We start from the raw sequence: 17709 nt of genomic DNA, 5'->3' as shown, positions 1-17709 counted from the left end.
AGTGAATGAGCAGGTGAATGAATGAGAAATGCATAAGATCTGGTCTACTTAGTGAAAGAAAATCACTGGGGCTTCCCTGGTGGCGCAGTGTTTGAGAATCTGCCTGCTAATGCAGGGGACACGGGTTCAAGCCCTGGTCTGGGAGGCCCGTGAGCCACAACTACTGAGCCTGCGCGTCTGGAGCCTGTGCTCCGCGACAGGAGAGGCCGTGATAGTGAGAGGCTCGCGCACCGCGATGAAAGAGTGGCCCCTGCTTGCCACCACTAGAGAAAGCCCTCGCACAGAGGCGAAGACCCAACACAGCAAAAACAAATAAATAAATAAACTCCTACCCCCAACATCTTCTTTAAAAAAAAAAAAAAGAGAGAGAAAATCACTGTGCTCACAGCATTGGTCCTCTTTGTAGCTCAGACGCAAGTCGCTGATGGTAATGTGGCGAGTGGCACAGCCTGGCGTGAGCCTGGAGGTGCTGGCCCCAGAGACTCGACCTCTCCGTGTGTAAAGCTGAAACAGGCCAGCACATGGGCCCCCGCCCCACACACGGCCTGCAATCCTCACCACCTGTGCTCCTGCAGGCCGGGGTCTGATTGCTGGGGCCACCACCTGTTTTTGCTCAGCTGTTTGCTAAGCAAGGGCTTTACGTTTTTGAATTGTTGTAAATGAGAGTATTTTGTGACCTGTGAAAATGACACCAATGCACATTTTGGTGTCCACCAAGTTTTTGGCCACAGTCACGCCTGTCTGCTTACACGTTGTCTGATGCTTCCGGCTACACAGCTGGGTTGACCGGTTGTGACAGTGACCATGTGGCCCCAAAAGGCCCAAACATTGACCATCTGGTTCTTTACAGAAAGTCCGCAGGCCCTGCTACAGGTGACTCTCTCCGTGGTTCTTAGATCATCACAGACAAGCTAACGGTATCCAAACACAGACAACAGCAGGCTCCGCTACCCTCCCCTCCCCTCACGAGGACCCCACGCACTCGCGTGGACAAGTAGCCACAAGGCGGCAAAGCTGAAACCCCACTTGGGCGGCACCAGCGGCCACGGGCTGCGGGTGTGCTCCGGACACCTCCATCCACACAGGAATTCTTGCAGGCTGAAGGCCACCGGGGCCCAGCCCGGCCGGCCCACCGAGGGCTTCCCCCCAACGCCCCCGAACCCCGCCCCCCACCGCCGGCTCACTGCAGCACAGAAAAGGCAAAGACCCAGCCATAAGTATCAAAAGCTGCGTTTAATTGTAAGATTCAAACAGAAGCAAGGCAAAAACTGCAAACTGAAACTTCAGGAACTAACATCCTCCTTTGAATTCCTTGACGTTTGTCAAACCTCCAAAACAGAAAAAAGAGAGATTCCGCGCTCTTTACCGACGTACAAAATGGCTTAGAGGAAGGCGCAGTCCCTAGAGGGAGGGCGGAGGTCCGCTCGGGCCTTCCCCCAAGGCTGCCCCATGGCTGCGTCCTGGTCCCGGCCTCTAAGGCCAGGGGCTCCCGTGGGGCTGGTCAGGTCCAGCTGCTCCAGCCCCGCCCTCCCACCGGACCACCTGTTCTTTTGAGACACACTCAGAAGCAGGTGGGAGACGCCTTCTGTTTTTTTTTTAGGAATAAACATCGTTTCTTCCTCGAGAGGCGTGGCTGAGAGGCTGTGAGTCTGGCTGGCGCTGGTATTGTGTGGAATGGACCGTGGTCGCCCCCGCCTGCTGTGTACAGCGCAGCAGCGCGCAGAGGGACACAGTGCCGGCGTGCGGCGTGGACGGGGTGTTGGGGGGGTGGGGGATGGGGAGCGGGCCGGGGCCCTGGCGATCAGCAGCCCCGGGTGCCTGTCCGGGCGCCGGCTCTGTCGCCAGGCGGTGACACGGGGGCCGGCGGCATCTCCGTCGTGAGGTTCAGAGAACCCTGTCCGTGAGGTAGAAGACATAACGCCAGTTCCAGAACATCCTCCCACATTCCAGAAGCTCCCCGTACCCCGTGCTGGAGTTGGAGGCCGAGGTGCGTGCACTGGATAGGGTGCTGAGAGCGTGCGGGTGCCTGTGGCGAGGGTGGGAGCCGAGTTCCCTTGAGCTGAAAGGCAAGATGGGGCCACCGGCCTGGCACCAGCCCCGCCCCCGAGAGGGGCAGTCCGAAGGGCTCGCACCCCAAGAGGCGACACTACCAGAATTTCAAAAAGTCGTAGCCGTTTATTCAAACTTGGAGGAGCTGTACCACAGGCGCTGGGCGCTTCCAGGCGATGGAAGGGCCGGGCGCAAGGCTCGGCGCTCACCGCGGGCCCCCAGGGCCGCGGCGGCGTCCAGTGCAAACCCCTGGGGGCCCTGCTGGGCAAAGGCGCCCCTCCACCAGGAGCCAGAGACCCGCCCTCTCCCGGCCCGGACCCGAAGGGAAGCAGCAGCAGGGTAAGCACCAAACTGGGCGTGTCCGCGGTCAACGGCGGAGGTGACGGCCCCGCCCTTCCCGGGGCACCACCGCCGCAGGAAGCGGGGCGCGCGCGGGGTTGGCCTCAGCCGGCCGGGGGCTTGGCAGCCACGCGAGCTCGGAGCAGGGCTGGGGTCCGGGGTGTGGCCGGGCTGGAGCAGGACGTGCGCATCGGCCAGGCCAGAGCACCAAGTTGGGGGCCGCGCGGGTCCAGTCCCGGGGCGCGAGGGCCGAGTCTGCGCCCTCCCCTAGGCCGAGGGGCCGGGGGCGAGGCCTGCCGGACTCTCGGGCTCCTGGCGGGGCGCACCGGCCCCGCTCTCCTCGGGCGCGGGCGACTCTGGGGGCTGCTCCGCGGGCGGAGGGGACAGGGCCGCTTCTCGGCCGGGAGGCTGCTGGGAGGGGGCGGCGTCGGAGTCCGCCCGGGGCTGCGGGCCGTCGGCGGAGGCGGGCGCCCACGGCGACTGAGGTAGGTCCTTCTGGGGGAGGGAGGAGGCCCGGGTTGGTGGAGCCGCGGGGGGGCTCCGGACCCAGGAAGGAGCCGCGCTCGCCAACCGGCACCAGCACCGCATGAGGGCCCCACCCTGCCTTCTCTCCCTCCAGAACCTTCCAGAACCAATCCACCCGCTCTGTAGCAAAGCCAACGCCCGCCGGGAGGGAGACCTTTGGGGACGGGGGCACTGAGCGCAGGAAGCCATCCCGACTCACCGGGTCACAACAGTCACACCACATGTAAAGCGTGTTCACATCTATGCGAACAAGTTACACACACACCGGAAGCGCTCAGAGCCCCCATCAGGGCAGGATGGTCTCCTAACAGGGCCCACTAGAGACCCCGCAGGCCCGGAATGCCCTTGAGTTGCAGGGATACAGCGGTCACCCTGCACTGCACGGGGACTGGCCTCTGTCCCTTTCCTCTTCAGCTTCAGACAAGAACAAGGCCCGGCCCGCCCCCTGCCCGTGGCCGAAGCAGCCGGAACCCCAAGTCCAACCAGTCCAACCACATGGGTTAGGGTTAGGGTTAGCAGCAGGGCAGCAGCATCACCCCGAGCCACAACACGAGCACGTGTACCCCTCCCCGTTCTGCAGCCACGGGAGCAGCACACCCAAAGCAAAACCTTCCAGAGACGGGACACGGGCTGCGGGGTTTAGTTGTAGCGCTAGGAGGTCTTACTCAACTTTAACTCTAGTTAGGGCTTATTAGGCTATTATTTCTTGCAGACATTCATAGCAAACTGGTATTCACCACAAAGCCGCTGCCCGTCCAGAACATGCCCAGCTCCCTGCGCCAGAGCGCCAGGGCGCAGCTGGTGACGAGCGTGCAGGGCACCAGGTAGAGGAGGGCAGGCTGGCCGCGCTGCATGAGGGCCAGCGCCATGAACGTCACCAGGAGACCGATGCCGTAGGCTGCGGAAGCAGAGACAGGCAGCACGTTACCCTGGCCGGTCCCAGGCTCACCACCCACTGATCACAGGGGCAGGAGAGGCAGAGCTCGCGCCAGGGCCGTGGCCAGCGGGTCCTCCCCACCCACACCTTCCCGGACGCTGACAGGCGAGAGTGCACACAGGGGTCAGCAAGGAAAGAGGACGGAACGAGGGCCCAGCCGCCAGACTGGGGAGAGGAAGCGGGCTGCCGCCATGGGAAGGCCTGGAGTCCCGGGAGCGGCTGGAGGAGCCGCAGAGGTGCCCCAATAGCTCATTTTTGTAAGCCTCTAGTTAGAAAAATAATTTGAACTGAAGTAACGTAGGTACAGAATTAGGAAATCAGACCTTTCATAACTGAGTCGTGACCGCATGAAAGCACTGAGGGGTGAGAAGCGTCCGCATTTCCTGCTCCCCGTTCAGCATAAAACAGCATGTTATTTAGGGATGTGAGTCCAACGTATAAAGACCCCCGCGCACGTAGAGCACAGGGACGGACATACAACACAGCACACACGAGGAGTCAGAGGGGTCGGCCTGAGCGCAGCGGCGTGGGGCTCACTGTACTGACCTTGCAGCCGTACACGTGCAATTACTCCCAGGTGAAGAGTTACAAAGAAAGACACCATTTACTGGCACATCCCCTCTGAGGCAGAGCCCCGTCTCCAGCACCTGCGTCTGCTCGGGCTGCCTGCCCTGCCCCTTACCTCCATGTTTCCAAGCGATAGGCTTGTGCAGGGAGAGTTCCCGCTTATCGGCTGTGGACTAGCCACGTGTCCTAAAGAAGTGATTCAACCGAGCCAACTACAGGATTTCAGTGACGGGAACTACAGAACAATTTGACAAACTAGTTCACACGGAGAAAAGCTCTGCAGGCGCATCTGGACGAGCTAATCATGGAGTGTGAACCCAGGGGGCAGGAGCGGGGAGCACATGTCTGGACCTTCAGGAACCCGGACGCCAACGGCCCAAAGTACGCCGGGAAGGCCAGCCTGCATCCGCCTGGCCCTGCTGGGGGCCGTGGCGGGGCCTCCCCTCAGCCGTGTCGGCTGGCAGGGCCTGTGTGCTCTGCACCCCTGCTCGTCCTGAAAAGCTGACCCAGCAGGACAAGAGAACTGGTTTGGACATTTTTAGAAATGATTGGACTCAACAGAAAATGTGAAGACATCCCTTTGGTGTAAATGGCTTTAGTAACAAAGGAAACAGAAGACAAAGGAAAAAAGAGAAAGACAAAGAAGACCAAAGAAAAGAGAAACAACGACCACCGTGCAAAGTGACAAGGAGGCCTGTGACGCGGGCGCAGGCCTGTCCCCTACCACCCCGCGGCAGAGGACGGGGCACGGCCGAGCCCCCGGGGCAGCGGGCTTACCGATGGTGCAGGCCACGAAGTAGACCCTGGAGGACTGCACCTGGATGTCGAAGCGGTGGCAGTAGGCCACGAGCAGCCCTGTGGGAGAGAGGCCGCGGGCAGAGGCCGGGCCGCAGCCCCAGCCAGGCACCGGGGGTTCCCCCGGAGGGACCAGGCACCGTGCCTTCCTCCGGGCTCAGGAGGGAGCTGGCCCGGCGCCACCCTCGACTCCTGGCAGGTAACCAGACCTCCAGCGAGCGCAAACCCCAGCTCAGAGGCCGCTTGGTGGGGGGAAGGGCCCGGAGGGGGACCCTGGGGGCAGTACGGCTGGGACAACACCTCCCTGCCCCCCAGGCTCCACTGGCTCAACTCTGCCTCTGCCCACCAGCCCCTGTGGCCTGACACCCCCAAGGGCACCCGGGCCGCCAAAGCCCGGCCCCAGTACCTGGGACCAGGATGTCCCCGAAGCCCAGGAGGGAGAAGGGCCGGTCACACAGGGCCAGCGGCGAGGCGTTGAGTCTGGGCACCTTCAGCACCATGGGGAGCTGGGGAGAGGGGGCAGCGTGTCCAGGAACCGCCAGCCGGCGCTCACTCCGCTTACTCAGCACCTCGGCTGCGGGCACCACATACCTTCTCGTGGGTGGCCGAGTCTGATGGCCCGGTTGCCACCTCCACCATGATGCTGTTCCCACTCTAAGAGAAGGGGGACTGCGTCAGACGGGGGAACGCGGGGTCCAGGGCGGGGGGGACGGGGCGGGGCCCAGAGCCCACCTTGGTCAGGAAGGGCGTGATGAACACGAAGAACACGTCGTAGATGAACAGCACCAGCAGCAGCAGCGTGCAGGCCTGGGAACGGGGCGTCCTGAGGGCTGTGCTCGGGGACCTCCACCGGCCCTGCCCTCCACCCCACCCTGCCCAGGGTCCCAGACGCACAGACGCTCCGGGACGTGTCCCTGCCTCTCCCAAGGCTCAGAGTTTCCCTGTGGGGACGAAGCCTTTAGGACAAAGTCTGAGCACAGGCAGCCTGACCTTCGGTGCCCTGGAGGCAATGTCAGGCCTGAGGCTCAGGGAGGGCGACTTTCTGATGGGACGCTTCAGAGAGACACAGCCGCAACCGGCCAGCCACGGGTCTGGGCAGGTGACGGACGCCCGGCTTCACGTCTGCCTGTGTGTTCCTAGGTTCCTCCTGCTGGGGTTGGGCCTTGGCCCAGGGTCCCGGCCCGAGCCCTGTGCTTCTGCCCCCTTGGTTTCACCTGGTTTTCCCTCCTCTGTTCACCTCACCAGCAAGGAGGCGGCCCTGCTCCGTGCGCCCGCCCGGGTGTTTCCTCGGCCAGCGGTCACAGACGCTGCCGCCACGCCGTGAGACAACTCCACTGATCCTTAAGCCCTGTCCCCAGGAGGGTGGCCAGAGGGACGGATGAGCCAAGACCACACGGCCTACACAGGGCCAGGCTCAGAGTGGAAGGCCCTGGGCAGGGCTGCATGGCTGGCGGGCACGGGGCTGACCCCAAGAGACCCCGTCCCCTCGTCCACAGAGCGCCCCCACCACCCCGAGGGGCCCTCACCTTGAACGTGGGGAGGCGGATGGTTTTCAAGGTGTAGAGGCAGAAAGCAATGCCCAGCGCGTCCTGAAGGATCCAAGCCCACCTGGAAGGCAGCGCAGCCACGCTTGGGCGGGGCCTCCACCAAGAACCTCTGCCTGCCAGGCCCCTCCCCTGCCCTGGAAGCCTCGACCGCCAAGTCCAAGCCACCCAGCGCCCAGACGAGCCGCAGAGGCCCTTATGCAGACAAAGGCAGCAGCCGACGTCCTGAGGCCCGTGGGGGGACAGGAGGGGCAGCAATGGCTGGTAGGAGCAGGGGGTGAACCGACCCCCCAACCCTGACGCCACGGCCAGAGAAATGCAGGCGCGTGCCAGGGCCTCTGTCCCTCTGCAGCAGCGGCTCTCCCACCCAGATCACAGCCCGGGGCAGGGGGTGCAGGGCGAGCGGGGACCATGTATCCAGCGGATTCAAATTTCTTTAAAAAAAAAAAAAAATTTTTTTTTTTCTTGGCTGTGCCGCGGGGCTTGTGGGATCCAAGCTCCCCTACTAGAGATGGAACCTGGGCCCTCGGCAGTAACAGCGTGGAGTCCTAACCACTGGACCGCCAGGGAAGTCCCTCAAAAATATCTTTTAAAAAACTTAGAAAAGCAGGGCTTCCCTGGTGGCGCAGTGGTTGAGAGTCCGCCTGCCGATGCGGGGGACGCGGGTTCGTGCCCCGGTCCGGGAGGATCCCGCGTGCCTTGGAGCGGCTGGGCCCGTGAGCCATGGCCGCTGAGCCTGCACATCCAGAGCCTGTGCTCCGCAACTGGAGAGGCCACAACAGTGAGAGGCCCGCGTACCATGAAAAAAAAAAAATTTAGAAAAGCAAAACTTGTACCCGCCCAGCCAAATGCCCCACACTCTCTGAGGAAATAGGGACTTGGGGCCCTGAGGACATCATGTGGAGTCCTGGGAAGCAGGGCGCCACCCTGGCGGGGCCACCTCCAAATTGGGAAGTCAAAGTTGTGAGATGAAGCCCGCGTGCGATGAGGCTCCCCGCTGGGAAGTGGCCCCACAGCCGGCCCCGTCCTCCCTGCCCCTCAAGTTACTCCTCAGAGCTTCATGTGAGCGCACGATGAGAACCTCTCTGGGCCAGGGCGCTGGTGAGAACAGAAAAGGTTCACCAAGGCCACATGGGCGCCCAGACATGGCGGAAGCCGTGGCCTGTTCTACCTTTATGCGAAGGAGCGAGCCTCCTGGCTTGGATTTAACCATGAGCGTCCCTATTCTCTTTGTGTACAAAGGACTCAAAATATTTTCATGCTTTCCTTCTGCCAGTTAAATCTGTTGTAGCTCCAAACAGCAGCACAGCCAAGAGCGTTTAACTGCCCCGGGAGAAGCTCAGAGAAAGTGCCAGATGGTGTCAGTGACGGCAGGCGGTGGCGCGCTGCCTCGCGGGGGAGGCCCCCCCGGGGGGGGGGGTGTTGGGAGAAGCAGAGCTAGCTGAGCAGGCGGGCGGGCACCACAACGGAGCAGCGGCTGAGCGGCGCCAGGCCACGTCCAGGCTGCCCCGGAGCACACGGCTCGGCGCCCGGGCAGCAGTGCCGGCGGCATCTCACGCCCAGATTGCGATCGCAGATCCCGGGGCACCGGACAAGCCACAGGGCAGGCAGGGCCAGGCCTGGACGGCGTGCGGCCACTGCGTCCAGAGCACTGACAGGAGAGCCTTTCATAACCAGGAGCTGGCCCAGCTCCAGGCGCCCCGAGCAGAGGGCTCGGGGAGTCGCGGGGAGGTCAGAGCACCCGAGGACAGCTGCACCCACCCCCAGCAGGGCCTCCAGGACTGCACTCACTGGTCCTCGTTCCGGAAGACGCCCCACACCACACTGACGGCCACGCACAGCAGCGCCAGGAGCAGCATGCGGACCTGAGGGCGCTTGTGGAAGTAGGGCAGGCTGTTGTCGGGGACCCTGAGGGCAGGCAGGCAGGTGGGGAGGTCAGCGGCCTCTGACCCCCACAGCCCTGCCTCTGCCCAGCACCCGGAGGGTCAGCTCAACTCCTGCCCAAAAGCCCATGGCCTCCCCGTCTGTCCTCCTACTGTCCGCCGGGCTCTGCTCCCAAGGGCCACCCCTGGCCCTGGCCCTTCCTCTACTTTACCTTATCTGTTAAACTCACCATCCCTCACCTTTTATTTCTAGAAGGGAGGCTCCCAAGGGCAGGGCAGGGCAGAGTGGGCAGGGGCAGGGCCTTGGGGGAAGCGACCAGACCTCAGCCAGTCGCTAAGCCGACCCCACCCGCAGGAGCCCTCACCCGGTGCTGTGATCCCTCTCGCACAGCCCTCCCTGCTCCAGGCCCTCCCCCAAGCCCCTGAGCCAAGCTTCCTGACCCCGTCGGACCTCGTCTAAACCCTTCCGTTTCCCACCTGCTCCACGACAAGCAGACCAGACCCCTGACCGCAGAGAACCTTCGGAGCCTGGATCAGCAGTGCCGCCCGCCTGCTGCCCCCAGCTGACATCCCCCGAGGGATCCCACAGGCCCTGAGCCAGAACGGGAGGCCCACCCAGGGGCTGGAGGTTGGGCCCGTGAGCCCCCAGCCAGCACGGAGCGGGCGCCTGCTGTAATGCCTGCCCCGTGCCAGACTGACCGAGGGCTCCGAGGGGCGAGGGTCCTCGGCCTCAGCAAAGCTGTGGAGCCTCCGGGGGCCGGGTAACGGGAGGTGGGAGCAGACGGGCCACAAGGCAGCAGAGGGGGGCCAGGTGGGGGGTCGCCCGGGGGCTCACCTGCATCTGCAGAGCGGCAGCCGCTGGAGGAGCGGCGACAGGCAGCTGTAGAGGCCCGTGGAGGAGGCCAGGCAGAAGATGCCGATGATGACGTAGACTGCAGGGCGGGGCGGGCGGTCAGGGGAGCCTGAAGGACGGCTCTGTGCCGCACTCCCTGGCAGGGTGACCGCCCCAAGGGAAGGAAGGGGTAGCCCCAGGCCCCTCCTGGTGAGGCCCCTGGACTCCCCCCTCCCCCGCCGCCCTGAGAGCCGGGGCCGGGGACCCACCGAGCTGGTCGTAGAAGTAGTAGAGCAGCACCAGCATGGAGCAGCACATGACCACAAACACGCAGATCATGACGGGCGTCACGTCCACAGCCTCGTCCTCGTGCTTCTCGGGCCCGTCGTCCCGCTTGTGTTTCATGTACCTCCTTGAAAGACAAGAACGGGCTGGGGGACGCCCTACCGGCCGGCACCGCTCCCGGGGGCCAAGGGCCACAGACATGGGGAAGGACAGGCAGGGGCAGCCTGACACAAGGGGTCTGGACAGGCTGAGGGACAGCTTGCCCGGAGGTGACCACCGTCACCTGCCCCATCGGCCAGTCCCCCGTCCCCACCCACCATGTGTACCTGGGGTCCCCCCCCCGCCGACAGAGCCAGTCCTGCCGGAGGTGGGGCTCCGGTCCCCAGGGCCAAGCTGTGGTGGCCGCATGGGGGCCACCCTGGACCCTGGCCCTGTACCAACCCCGCCACCGCCCTTCCCTGGACGGCCGGGGCGAGGTCTCCCGTGGATGCCCCCGCCAGGCTGGGCCCGGGCCGGGAACCCTGAGGGCAGGACAGAATCATGGGGAGCGGGGCCCTCAGGGCTTTCAACGGGTCTCCTGGGTGTTTATAGCAGCTGTTTTCCAGAAGGCTCTCTGGGCATGCGGACTCTCGTGGTTACTTGCCCAGCATTACGGCCACCCGTCCGGGACGCACGCACGCGCGCGGGCCACTCACTTCCTCGCGTCCCGGCTCCCGGCCCAGTAGCCGCCGAGGGCAACGGTGCCCACGGCCATGATGAAGATGACGACCATGTTGTAGTCCAGCATGGGCTCCCTGGGGGCGTACAGTGCTGCCCGCACCACCCGGCCGGAGGTCTGCCTCAGGGAGCACAAGAGAGCTAAGGCCGGGGCCTGTCCCCTCGCCACCCAGAGGGCCGAGGCTGGCCCACTCGAGGAGCCCGGGGCCGGGAGATCCCGCCTCACCCCACGCCCTCACCTGCTACTCCTGACCCCAGAGAAGCGGGCTCTGCCGGGATGAGCTTCACACAAGGTGGGTGACAGGGCCGCGCATGTGTGGGAACACAGACCCCGCCCCCAGACAAGCATGAGTGAACGAGGGTGGACGTGGCCTGGGAAGCGGCCCGGAGACGGACAGCGGGTCCCTTGGGGGAGACGCGAAGCCTGCAGTGGGGAACCTGGCTACCCCCATGCCACTGTGTGCTGCAGCTCGCCTGCTTGAGACCCGGCTCCCCAAATCAAAGACGCACCAGCCTCTGGTCAGACAGGGCCGGGCCGAGCGAGGGGCCGGGCAGGCCTGAGCAGGGGGTGACACTCAGGGTCTCTGGCATGGGGGAGGGCCGGGGTCTCCATTCCTGACGTTCACAGCACTGCGGGCACACCGTCTCCTCAGGCACTGGGCCCAGCTGCAGACAGGGTGAGGGACGAGCCTACCTCAAAAATGTCCAACATGTCTTTGTAGCTGAGCAGGGCCACGGGAATGCCGATCTCGTCGTACTGCGTCTTGTTGCCTCCTGGGGGGACCTGGGGGAGGGGGGAGAGGGCGGCTGGATGGCTTAGCAAGGCCCACCCAGGGCGGGGCAGCTCTCCCTGAGGGGACGAGGGGATGGAGGAGTCCTGCGTGTGTGTCAGGTGGGAAGGTCACACTGCCTTGAGGGCAGGCCAGCGGGCTCGGCCCCTCCCTCTGGGGGAGGGCAAGCTCCCCTTCCCTCTCAACCCTGGGCTTGGGTGACGCTGGTCCGCCTTGAAGGGCCTGAGGGAGAGGGTGGCACGTGGCCCACACCACCTGCTCCTCAGGCAGCGGCCTTGTCGGAGCCCAGCACCGCCCTGGGACAGGGCCCCTCCAAGGCCACAAGCAGGAAACCCCCGCCCCCCAGGGCCCCTGGCGGCCCAGGAGGGGACCGGCAGCCGCACCAGCGTCTCCTTGCTGATGATGAGCAGCCCGCGGGCCCCGCTGCCCTGGGCCAGCCGCACTTTCTCGTAGAAGGTGCAGTTCCCCCGCGCCACCAGTGGGATCTGGTTACTGAAGCCTTTGGCAGGGAGGTCGGCCGGAGAGCAGAGCACGGAGGTCGTCCAGTCCCGCACCTGCAGAAAAGACTGCAGGAGGGCGGCCTTCACGTGAGACGCTCCAGGGGAGCCAGGGCGCGCAGCATCCTCGGGGAGACAGGTTGGCGGAGGCCACCGCGGCGACCACCGCCCCTACGCAGCCTCACCTCAAGCCCACATGATCTCAGCCCCACACACACGCGCGCACACACACACGCACGTGCACAAGCGTGTGTGCACACCCACCCCGAGCACAAGGCAGACGAGAGGGGTACAGGGCGGCGTGTGCTCAGGAACCCTCCCCGCCTCTCTCGAGCCCGTCACAAACAGCACAAGGTGCGGGCGGGAGTGCTGGCCTTCGTTCCACCCGCCAAGCCAGGAACTGGGCACCCTGAGTCCCTCTGGGAGGAGTGAGGCCAGAGCAGGGAGCAGAGCATCCAGGCTACCCCAAAGACGGGGCCGGGCACAGGCCCTTCCTCCGTCCTCAACGGCTCTCCGCAAGACCCGTCCTCCAGAGGCCCTCGGGAGACCCAGGGGAGGAGTGGAGGGAGGGCAGCAAGCAAGACAGACAAGACCCTGCGTCGGGAGGGGGCTCCCGCGCTGGCCGGTACTCACTGCTTTGCTGAGGTCGAGCGGCAGGTGGGCCCACTGCGGGTTGTAGACGATGCAGTAGTCTTTGCCTTCGGGGCCCCCAGTCTCAGACACCACGTGCACCATGCCGTACTCACAGGCCACCTGGACAGGGGGCAGCAGTCAGAGAGCCGACACAGGGCCGGCCCACGGCACGACCTGGCTTGGGTGGTCCCTCGCTCCGACAGCACAGATGGGATACGACTGTCACATCTTAGGGGGAGACACGATGAGGAGGGCAGGGCCGAGCCTCCTCAGGGAGACCTGGGCGCTGACAGTGGCTGTGTCAGATCCCCTCCCTGTGGCTCCAGTGGCAGGAATGGGGGAGTCCTCCTGGGACTACAGGGAGAACGAGAGCCCCACGCCACTGCCATAAGGCAAGAAGGGGATGGGGAGTCAGCGGTGGCCCAGCAGGTTCCAGGCTCCCCGACAGGCCCCCACCCAGCGAGACCAGCAGGCTCAGGGCAGAAATGGGGCGGCGGAGCTCGGGTCATGTGACCAGCACCTGCTGGGCCACAGGCCGGTGGGAACCCCTGGGTCAGAACCTTGACCTTCCCTGCCCAGACGCGTGGCAAGTGGACGGTGCGAGAGGCAGGGCTGCTCTGGGCAGGGGGCCCTTCATGACAGGTGGCGTCACCACGACCCCAGCAGGGCCCAGGCAGCTGACAGAACCTCCTCCCCAGCACGTCCCGAGCAAGTACAGCAGCGCTCCCGATGGGCACGGGCAGCAGAAGTGCCCAGCTTCCTGGCCCACTACTCCCAGGAGGATGACAAGGCCTCAAGTTCCTCCTGCCCAGGCCCGCCAGGCAGCAGGCTGCTCGTGGAGGGTCCCACAGAGTCCACGTGGACCCCGCCCGCTCTGACACGGAGCAAGGTCGAGGGCAGCCGGCTGACTGCGGAGGACAGGGCGGGCTGGGCACACGGGCCATCGGGGCCTTTGCTCCAAGTGTGAATTCAGCGTGAGGTAGAGGCGCAGGCCCCGGAGTCCTTGCAACTCCAGCCCCCCCGCAGAGGGCAGCAGGGTGGTCAGGACCTGGGAGCGGCTTTACCTACATGAGAAACCAGTATCGCACACGAGTGTCCCCACCGCCTGCTCGTCCCCTCCCGCCTGGACCGCTGCGTCCCTGCCGGGGCTGCTTCCTCCTATAGGCCCGGCTCAGCTATGGAGCCCCCGTGACGACCTCAGCCCCAGCGGGTCTCACGCTGTCTGGCCCTGGTCTGGGCTGCTCCCTGGGGCTGTGGGACCTGTGAGGGAGGACGGGTCCCAGAGAGAGCCTTGAGCAGGGAGCCCGGCCACGCCACGCCCACAGGGGCCTGGGCCCACCCCAGCCCCTTGGCTTCTTGGAGCTGGAGAGGTCCAACTGGACCCCAACTCTGCACACTCCGGCTCCTGGGGCCATCCCTGTGTACCACCTGGAGGCTGAGACAGAGACTGCACCCCTCGGTGACAACAGGCAGTAGCCTGTCTGTGCGGGGACAGACCCCCACCCCCATCTGGCCTTCCCATGTTGCAGGCGGCAGTGCTCCGACTCAGCTGGGGTCCCGAGGGGCCGTGGCCCCAACAGCAGGCCTGGGGCACAGACCAGCTCGGAAGGCCAGGCCCTCTGTGAATGTGTAACGGGGCCCAGCCGCTCCAGGAGCTTCTCCCCACTGATCCACATCCACTGGTGGCGTGGAGAGGAACCGGGGCCCCCACTGCCCCTGCCCAGCGCTTTGGTTTGTTGCCTGGAGCGAGGTGCCGACAGCCGAATGGGCTGCAGGGTGTGCTCAGTGATGCCATGTTTGCAGGGCACGTGGGCACTGCCACCAGCGCTCGAGGGAGGGAAGTGTGGTGACCTCCCCACCCACCCCTGCCTGGCCAACCTCGTTCCCTCGACCAGAGGCAGGATGAGAAGCCCCCTCTTCCGGGTTCTCCCCACCAGGCTGTCCCCAAGTACAGTGCCCAGCCCTGTGCCCCCACCCCAGGTCAGCCCTGCCCTGCCCCCCACCTTGGGCCACTGCAGGGGTTCTGTGATCCCTCAACCCCCAGGCTGAATCCGGCCCACCTTCTGTGTTTGTCAATAAAGTTTTATCGTAATATGTCTGCCTGGTTGCTGAACGTAGGGTAGGGCGTATGCTGCTCTCTGCAGAGCCTGGGAGTTACAACAGAGGCCATGTGGCCTGAAAAGCCACAAATACTGTCTGGCCCTTTGGAAAATGTTTGCTGACCCCTGGTCTATGGGATCCGAGTTGCTGGTGAAAACTGTCGGTTGTATAAAATGGGAATGACTAAAAGCATTTGTTTTTAAAAAGTCACTGAGAAGCACAAGGGCGCACTTCACAACTCTCCCCTCACAATGTGCACAACTGGCTTTCTGTTAAGAAATAAGCCTGGGCTTGTATCAGACACCCGAGAACACAGTCTCGCCGTGAATACGGTCTCCTCCCCGGGGAGTTAAAGGGCTAGGAGAAGTTCCTCCAAAGGGCCCAGGGCTGTGAGTGCCCCCCGTTCCAGCACAGCCCATCCCAGTTTGGAGGACGAGAAACAGCTGGGGCTACCGAGGACAGGCTACCTCCCGATGCGCCACAATTATATCGAGCTCAGGAACTCCTAGGGAAACTATGCTTCAGGATGACAGTGAGAGCATCCATGTCACGGGACTTTGAAAGAAGCTAAGGGGTCCAGACAGGGAGCAGTCTTCCTAGGACTCGGTGAATTCTAGAAGGGGCTAATTAGGACCTGGGAAGCTTAGAAAAAGATGTGCAGGCGGAGCGGGCAGTGGAGGGGTGAAGGGGCAGGCGGAGGGGGCAGTGGAGGGGTGAAGGGGCAGGCGGAGGGGGCAGTGGAGGGGTGAAGGGGCAGGTGGAGGGGGCAGCGGAGGGGTGAAAGGGCAGGCGGAGGGGGCAGGCAGGGAGAACACCACTGTGTTCAGATCTGCCGAGTAAAAGGCCCCACATAGGCTGTATGTGCACAGCTTACAGCAACTGGGCAGGGGGTCCAATCTCTCTCCCAGGGTCATAGAATGGTCAGGAATGAGCTTCGACCTGTGAGCAAGCAGCCTCCCGCCCCGTGGAGAGCTGGCCTTACCGGGGCGCCACCAAGAACCACACACAGGGTTCTGTCCTGGGAAGGGCTGGCCCAGGTGCTCTCCCGCTTGCTTCTACACCCTACTTGGCTCCCCACATTCAGGGTAAAGTTCCAAATCCTCAGCCAGCGGGAATAAAGTCCAAACGTCCCAGCACCCGGCTCCGACCAGCCCAGTCTGCTCCCCTGGACTCCAGCCAGGAGAGGCCACACGTTCAGCCTGCCCTTTTCCCCCTACGCCTGGAGCCACTCCCACTGCTGCTCCCTCCATGGCCTTCCCTGCAAGGGCACCTGAAGGGCCTCCACTGGGATGACACCTTCCTCAGGTGTAACCATTGGATTATCCTACACGCCAGCTGTAGTGGACCCTCACCGTCTCCAAGGAAATCATCAGCTCTCGAGGGGTAAGGGGGAGGGATAAATTGAAAGACTGGGATTGACACATACACACTACTATATGCAAAATAGATAAGTAATAAGAATCTACTGTATACACAGGGAATTCTTCTGAATACTCTGTAATGACCTGTATGGGAAAAGAATCTAAAAAAGAATGGATATACGTATGTATAACAGATTCACTTTGCTGTATGCCTGAAACTAACACAACATTGTAAATCAACTATACCCCAATAAAAATTAAAATAAATAAATCTATTATTAAAAAAAAAAAACACATCAGCTCTCACACCTCCAGCCCTGCTCCCATCACCTGCAACCTTCTCTACCTTCTTGACCTAGCAAACGCCCACTCATCCTTCAGATCACCCCTCAGGCACCTCTGCTTCTGAAAAGCATTCCTAGGCCAACTGCGTCCCTCCTTCTGAGGTGTTCCCGTGAATCTCCGCCTGCCTATCGCTTGGCCCTCATTTGAAATATCCGGAGAGCTTAAAGTCCCTGCCTCCAAAGGCTCAGACTGCTGGGGAAGACGAGTGAACAGGGCTGGGGGAAGTACAGGGGGCTGGCAAAGCAGCTGGGGAGGGGGCGTCCCAGAGAGCTTCTGGGAGGGAGGGACAGCTAAGCTGAGACCTGAAGCATAACCGGGGAATTCAGGGAAACAGAGACCAGTGAGCAGAGTGCCTTCAACACACTAGAGCTAGAGAGAAACGGGAAGCTTCCTGACAGCCAGATCACAGAGGCCTCCCAAATGCGCCAGGAAGCCACCAGAAGGCTCGCATCTGGGCACAAGACACACTTTGAAAGGGATCACTCCTGCAGTGTTGAGAATGAACTGGGGATTCAGGGGGACAAAACTGGCCACGGGAGAAGGCCAACCGCCTGGAGCAGAGGTGGGGGCACTGGAGCAGAAGGGTCAAGGTTAACGGCCCAGTCTGTAGGGGCTGTTGCGGGGTGGGGGGTATTTCCTGAGCTGTGGAACCTGGCGGGGAGAGGGAGGATTTGAAAATAAAAGATGCGCTTATGACAACGTACATCAGCCATTTCCTGGTCGGTCCCCCGCTAGCACTGGAGTCCCTGAAGGTTTAGTGACAAACAAGTAGCATGCTGCGCGCTCGTGGTCCCCTACATCGTTTTGCCGACTCTGCACTGTATACTTATCTTCCTTTTGCAGACGAGCAACGGACGCTCAAAGCGGGAAACTCCCTTGCCAAGGTCACGGGAGCAAAAGATGGGGCGGCGATTCGACCCCACTCCAGGGCTGGGCTCCTGGCCGATTCCCGACACCACCAGACACTGGGTGCCGCACTCGACAGTTTACCATAACCACGGGGAAAGGGAGGAGTATGGCACTCAAGGGGAAACTGAGGCTCAGAGAGGGGTAGCCCCCCGGCCAAGGCCACGGAGCCAGAGAGGGGCGTCCCCGGCGGCGGTGGGAGACCCCGAGACGGACCAGCAGGGGCCGGGGCGGGAGCGGGTGACGCTGTGGCTGAGAAGGACTTCCAGGCGGGGAAGGGAGACGGGCCGGGCACAGGCCCGCAAGGTCACGACCGAGCCCCGGGCCAGCGGGCCGCCCGCACGCGGGGCGCGGATCCCCTAAGCTGGCTCCTGGCCGGGCCGGGCGGGGTCCTGCGCGGGGCCTGGGTGGGGGGCGAGGGGCCGGGGCACCGCGGCCGGCGAGGCCGGCGGGGTCGGCGCCGCCCTCACCTGGGCCGCGAGGAGGAGGAAGGCCGCCGCTAGCCGCGCCAGCGCCGCCGCCGCCATGTCGCCCGGTCCCAGCCTCAGGCGTCGGCAGATGTTTCCCAGCAACGCCCCGGCGCACCGCGCCACGCAGGCGCCC

General features: G+C 63.6%; 1 protein-coding gene across 1 annotated transcript; it reads right to left on the bottom strand.

Annotated features, from left to right (window-relative positions):
• Positions 1-3629: 3629 nt before the first annotated feature.
• Positions 3630-17633, bottom strand: SPPL2B (signal peptide peptidase like 2B). The gene is made up of 14 exons (XM_065874934.1): positions 17577-17633; positions 12395-12514; positions 11648-11830; positions 11168-11257; positions 10452-10591; positions 9741-9883; positions 9475-9571; positions 8548-8664; positions 6739-6820; positions 5945-6019; positions 5804-5866; positions 5619-5718; positions 5195-5272; positions 3630-3811 (listed from the first exon to the last, which is right to left on the bottom strand). Exons 1-14 carry the CDS (start codon positions 17631-17633, stop codon positions 3630-3632), a joined length of 1527 nt encoding a protein of 508 aa, XP_065731006.1.
• Positions 17634-17709: the final 76 nt, after the last annotated feature.

Source organism: Phocoena phocoena, chromosome 3 (assembly GCF_963924675.1).
Source record: "Phocoena phocoena chromosome 3, mPhoPho1.1, whole genome shotgun sequence".
Classification (NCBI taxonomy): domain Eukaryota; kingdom Metazoa; phylum Chordata; class Mammalia; order Artiodactyla; family Phocoenidae; genus Phocoena; species Phocoena phocoena.
Note: the sequence above shows the minus strand (reverse complement) of the source record. Positions and strands in the feature narration are given on the sequence as shown.